This window comes from Chiroxiphia lanceolata, unplaced genomic scaffold (assembly GCF_009829145.1).
Source record: "Chiroxiphia lanceolata isolate bChiLan1 unplaced genomic scaffold, bChiLan1.pri scaffold_80_arrow_ctg1, whole genome shotgun sequence".
Classification (NCBI taxonomy): Eukaryota; Metazoa; Chordata; class Aves; order Passeriformes; family Pipridae; genus Chiroxiphia; species Chiroxiphia lanceolata.
In genome coordinates this window covers 44576-50575 of record NW_022476538.1, presented here as the reverse complement: position 1 = coordinate 50575, position 6000 = coordinate 44576, and the positions used below count along the sequence as shown (strand labels likewise).

Genomic DNA, 6000 nt, shown 5'->3' with positions numbered 1-6000 from the left:
CCTGGGGACCCTCTTGGAGCCCTTCAGGTGCTCCTGGAGACCTTCCACCCCTTCCTGGGCCCCTCCAGGTACTCTTGGGGACCCCCCACGCCCTCCAGGTGCTCCTGGGGACCCTCCTGGAGCCCTCCAGGTACCTCTGGGGACCCTCCACCCCTTCCTGGGCCCCTCCAGGTGCCCCTGAAGACCCTCCACACTCTCCTGGACCCCTCCAGGTACCCCTGGGGACCCTCTTGGAGTCCTTCAGGTGCTCCTGGAGACCCTCCACCCCCTCCTGGGCCCCTCCAGGTACCCCTGGGGACCCTCCACTCCCTTCCTGGACCCCTTCAGGTGCTCCTGGGGACCCTCCTGGGCCCCCCTCCAGGTACTCCTGGGGACCCCCAACACCCTCCAGGTACACCTGGAGACCCCCCACCCATTCCTGGACCCCTCCAGGCACCCCTGGAGACCCTCCACCGCCTTCCTGGAGCCCTTCAGGTGCTCCTTGGGACCCTCCTGGAGCCCTTCAGCTGCTCCTGGAGACCCTCCACCCCTTCCTGGATCCCTCCAGGTACCCCTGGAGACCCTCCACCCCTTTCTGAACCCCTCCAGGTACTCCTGGGGACCCTCCTGGGCCCCTCCAGCTGCTCCTGGAGACCCTCCCGGAGTCTCCCAGGTTCCCTTTGGGACCCTTCTGGGCCCCTCCACCACTTCCTGGAGCCCTCCAGGTGCCCCTGGGGACCCCCCCACCCCCTCCAGGTACCCCTGGGGACCCCCCCACCCATCCCAGACCCCCCCAGGTGCCCCCACCTTGCTGATCTGCTCGATGCCCTGCAGGGTCATGTCCGTGAGCATGTTGGACTCGATGCAGCGCAGGAACACGTCGTCGTCCATCTTATCCACCACCTCCTCCTCCTGGGGACAGAGGGGGACAGGGGTGACCCCCAGACCACCCACAGGTGACCCCCAGCCCACCTTGTGTCACCCCCCAAGCCATGGGGCACCCAGGAACCCCAAACACCCTCAAGGGTCACCCAGGACCCCCCAAACACCCTCAAGGGTCACCCAGGACCCCCCAAACATCCTCAAGGCTTACCCAGGATCCCCAAAAAGCTCTTCAGATGCCCTCAGGGCTCACCCAGGACCCCCCAGACAACCTCAAGGGTGATCCAGGACCCCCAAAAAGCTCCTCAGAACCCCTCAAAGCCCCTCCATTCTCATTCAGGACCCCCTGAAGGCCCCTCAGAACCCCTCAAAGCCCCTCCAGGCCCTCACAGGACCCCCTGAAGGTCCCTCAGAACCCCCCAAAGCCCCTCCAGGCTCCCCCAGGACCCCCTCAAGACCCCTGAGACGCCCTCCAGGCTCTCCCAGGATCCCCTGAAGGTCTCTCAGATGCCTTCAAAACTCACCCAAGACACCCAGAAGCTCCTCAGAACCCCTCAAAGCTCCTCCAGGCCCTCACAGGACCCCCTGCAGGCCCCTCAGAACCCCTCAAAGCCCCTCCAGGTTCTCCCAGGACCCCCTGAAGGCCCCTCAGAACACCCTAAAGCCCCTCCAGGCTCTCCCAGGACCCCCTGAAGGTCCCTCAGATGCCTTCAAAGCTCACTCAAGATACCCAGAAGCTCCTCAGAACCCCCTCAAAGCTCCTCTGTTCTCCCCCAGGACCCCCTGAAGGCCCCTCAGAACCCCTCAAAGCCCCTCCAGGCCCTCCCAGGACCCCGTGAAGGTCCCTCAGATGCCTTCAAAGCTCACCCAAGATACCCAAAAGCTCCTCAGAATCCCCTCAAAGCCCCTCCAGGCTCCCCTAGGACCCCCTGAAGGCCCCCCAGACGCCCCCCCAAGCCCCCCCAGGCCACCTCCTGCATCTTGTTCTCGTCGCTGTTCATGATGCGGATGCGCAGCACCAACTTCTCCGCGTTGTCGTCGTTGAAGATGCAGTTCAGGTCGTCCCCAAAGCCTTGGGGGGGACACAGGGAGGGTCAGTGGGTCACCCCCAGGCTCAGGGCACCCAGCAGAGCTCCAGGATCAACCAGGACCCCTCAGAGACCATCCAGGATCAACCAGAGACCATCCAGGATCAACCAGGACCCCTCAGAGATCACCCAGGACCCCTCAGAGACCATCCAGGATCAACCAGGACCCCTCAGAGACCATCCAGGATCAACAAGAGACCACCCAGGATCACACAGAGACCATCCAGGACCACCCAGGACCCCTCAGAGACCATCCAGGATCAACCAGGACCCCTCAGAGACCATCCAGGACCACCCAGGACCCCTCAGAGACCACCCAGGATCAACCAGGACCCCTCAGAGACCATCCAGGACCACCCAGGACCCCTCAGAGACCACCCAGGATCAACCAGGACCCCTCAGAGACCATCCAGGACCACCCAGGACCCCTCAGAGACCACCCAGGATCAACCAGGACCCCTCAGAGACCATCCAGGATCAACCAGGACCCCTCAGAGACCATCCAGGATCAACCAGGACGTGCCAAAGCTCCTCAGATGCCCTCAAGGTTCATCTCAGTCACTCCAAAGCTCCTCCAGGACTCCCTGAGGCTCCTCAGAACCCCCTGAAGACCCCTCAAATCCCCTCCATTCTCACCCAGGACCCTCAAATCCCCTCCATTTTCACCCATGACACCCCTAGAGCCCCTCAAACCCCCTCAAGACTCACCCAGAACCTCCTAAAGCTCCTCAGATGCCCTCAGGGCTCATCTCAGTCATCCCAAAGCATCTCCAGGACCCCCTGAGGCTCCTCAGAACCCCCTGAACCCCCCTCAAATCCCCTCCATTCTCATCCAGGACCCCTCAAATCCCCTCCATTCTCATCCAGGACCCTCCCAAAGCCCCCCAGACCCCGTTTAAGTTCCCCCAGACCCACCGGCGTTGATCTTCTCAGCGATCTGCTCCATGGTGAGCTTGGTCATGGGCTCCAGGACCCCACAAATCCCCTCCATTCTCACCCTCAGACCCCTCATTCTCACCCAGGACCCCTCCAAAGCCCCTCAATCCCCCCCCAGACCCACTGGCGTTGATCTTCTCGGCGATCTGCTCCATGGTGAGTTTGGTCACGGGCTCCAGGCTCAACCAGGACCCCTCAAATCCCCTCCAATCTCACCCAGGACCCCTCAAATCCCCTCCATTCTCATCCAGGACCCTCCCAAAGCCCCCCAGACCCCTCTTAAGCCCCCCCAGACCCACCGGCGTTGATCTTCTCGGCGATCTGCTCCATGGGGAGCTTGGTCATGGGCTCCAGGCTCAACCAGAACCCCTCAAATCCCCTCCAATCTCACCCAGGACCCCTCAAACCCCCTCCATTCTCACCCAGGACCCCCCTAAAGCCCCCCAGACCCCTCTTAGGCCCCCCCCAGACCCACCGGCGTTGATCTTCTCGGCGATCTGCTCCATGGGGGGCTTGGTCATGGGCTCCAGGCTCAACCAGGACCCCTCAAATCCTCTCCATTCTCACCCAGGACCCCTCAAACCCCCTCCATTCTCACCCAGGACCCCCCTAGAGCCCCTCAAATGCCCTCAAGGCTCACCCAGGACTCCCCTAAAGCTCCTCAGATGCCCTCAGGGCTCATCTCGGTCACCCCAAAGCTCCTCTGGGTTCCTCCAGGACCCCATGAACCCCCCTCAAATCCCCTCCATTCTCACCCAGGACCCCCCCAAAGCCCCCCAACCCCTCCCCAGACCCACCGGCGTTGATCTTCTCGGCGATCTGCTCCATGGTGAGCTTGCGGTCGGTCATGTGCTTGCGGTCGAGCTCGACGCGCAGCAGCCAGGGCGAGATGCGGCTCACGTCGAAGTCGGGCATCTCGTAGTAGACGTTGACCCACTCCTGGTCCTCGGCCACCACCGTGCTCTGAGGGTTGGGGTCGTAGTAGATGGCGGTGTTGGCCGTCACCTTGCGCAGCGTCGTGTGCTCCAGGCGGCACAGGATGTCCTGGGGGGACAGGAGGGGACATCAGGACATGGGGACATGGATATGGGACATGGTGTGCTCCAGGGGGCACAGGATGTCCTGGGGGGGACAGGAGGGGACATCAGGACATGGGGACATGGGGACATGGATATGGGACATGGTGTGCTCCAGGGGGCACAGGATGTCCTGGGGGGGACAGGAGGGGACATCAGGACATGGGGACGTGGACATGGGGACATCAGGACATGGGGACATGGGACAGGGATATGGGGACATGGATATGGGACATGGTGTGCTCCAGGCGGCACAGGATGTCCTGGGGGGACAGGAGGGGACATGGAAGGATCAGTGTGGGGACATCAGGACATGGGGACATCAGGACATGGGGACATCAGGACATGGATATGGGACATGGTGTGCTCCAGGGGGCACAGGATGTCCTGGGGGGACAGGACGGGACATCAGGACATGGGGACGTGGACATGGGGACATCAGGACATGGACATGGGACATGGACATGGATATGGGACATGGTGTGCTCCAGATGGCACAGGATGTCCTGGGGGGGACATGGGGACATCAGGACATGGGGACGTGGACATGGATATGGGACATGGTGTGCTCCAGGGGGCACAGGATGTCCTGGGGGGACATGGGGACATCAGGACATGGGGACATCAGGACATGGACATGGGACATGGTGTGCTCCAGGGGGCACAGGATGTCCTGGGGGGACATGGGGACATCAGGACATGGGGACATGGACATGGGGACATCAGGACATGGGGACATGGGACAGGGATATGGGGACATGGATATGGGACATGGTGTGCTCCAGATGGCACAGGATGTCCTAGGGGGACATGGGGACATGGGGACATGGACATGGGGACATGGTGTGCTCCAGGGGGCACAGGATGTCCTGGGGGGACATGGGGACATCAGGACATGGGGACATGGACATGGGGACATGGATATGGGACATGGTGTGCTCCAGGGGGCACAGGATGTCCTGGGTATCTCCCAGGTTGTCCCCATCCCCAGGCTGTCCCCACGCTCAGCACGTCCCCAGGCTGTCCCCAAGCTGTTCCCAATGTGTCCCCAAGCCATCCCCACACCCAGCATGTCCCCAGCGTGTCTCCAAGCCATCCCCACACCCAGCAGGTCCCCAATGTGTCCCCAAGGTGTCCCCAGCATGTCCCCAAGGTGTCCCCAAGCCATCCCCACACCCAGCACATCCCTGGGCTGTCCCCAGCATGTCCCCAAGGTGTCCCCAGGCCATCCCCACACCCAGCATGTCACCAAGGTGTCCCCAAGCCATCCCCACACCCAGCATGTCACCAAGGTGTCCCCAGCATGTCCCCAGCGTGTCCCCAAGCCATCCCCACGCCCAGCATGTCCCCAATGTGTCCCCAGCAGGTCCCCACTGTGTCCCCAGCATGTCCCCAAGGTGTCCCCAGGCCATCCCCACACCCAGCATGTCCCAAATGTGTCCCCAGGCCATTCCCATGCCCAGCACATCCTTGAGTTGTCCCCAAGGTGTCCCCAAGCCATCCCCACACCCAGCATGTCCCCACTGTGTCCCCAGCATGTCCCCAGCGTGTCCCCAAGCCATCCCCACACCCAGCAGGTCCCCAATGTGTCCCCATGGTGTCCCCAAGTCATCACCACACCCAGCACACCCCTGGGCTGTCCCCAGGCTGTCCCCAACGTGTCCCCAAGCCATCCCCACACCCAGCATGTCCCCAAGGTGTCCCCAAGCCATCCCCACCCCCAGCATGTCCCCACTGTGTCCCCAGCATGTCCCCAAGGTGTCCCCAAGCCATCCCCACACCCAGCACATCCCTGGGCTGTCCCCAGCAGGTCCCCAAGGTGTCCCCAGGCCATCCCCACACCCAGTATGTCCCCAAGGTGTCCCCAAGCCATCCCTACATCCAGGCTGTCCCCAATGTGTCCCCAAGCCATCCCCACACCCAGCATGTCCCCAAGGTGTCCCCAAGCCATCCCTACATCCAGGCTGTCCCCAATGTGTCCCCAAGCCATCCCCACACCCAGCATGTCCCCAAGGTGTCCCCAAGCCATCCCCACACTC

General features: G+C 62.6%; 1 protein-coding gene across 1 annotated transcript in view; it reads right to left on the bottom strand.

Annotated features, from left to right (window-relative positions):
- Positions 1-768: 768 nt before the first annotated feature.
- POLR2A (RNA polymerase II subunit A) overlaps positions 769-6000 on the bottom strand; it is a gene marked incomplete at its 3' end in the record, with an annotated part of 38926 nt that continues 33694 nt past the window's right edge. Inside the window, exons 22-24 of the mRNA XM_032677683.1 lie at positions 3683-3929; positions 1833-1933; positions 769-891 (exon numbers count right to left, since the gene is read on the bottom strand). Of these exons, the coding sequence (XP_032533574.1) occupies positions 769-891; positions 1833-1933; positions 3683-3929 (471 nt within the window). The remainder of the gene's footprint in view (positions 892-1832; positions 1934-3682; positions 3930-6000) is intronic.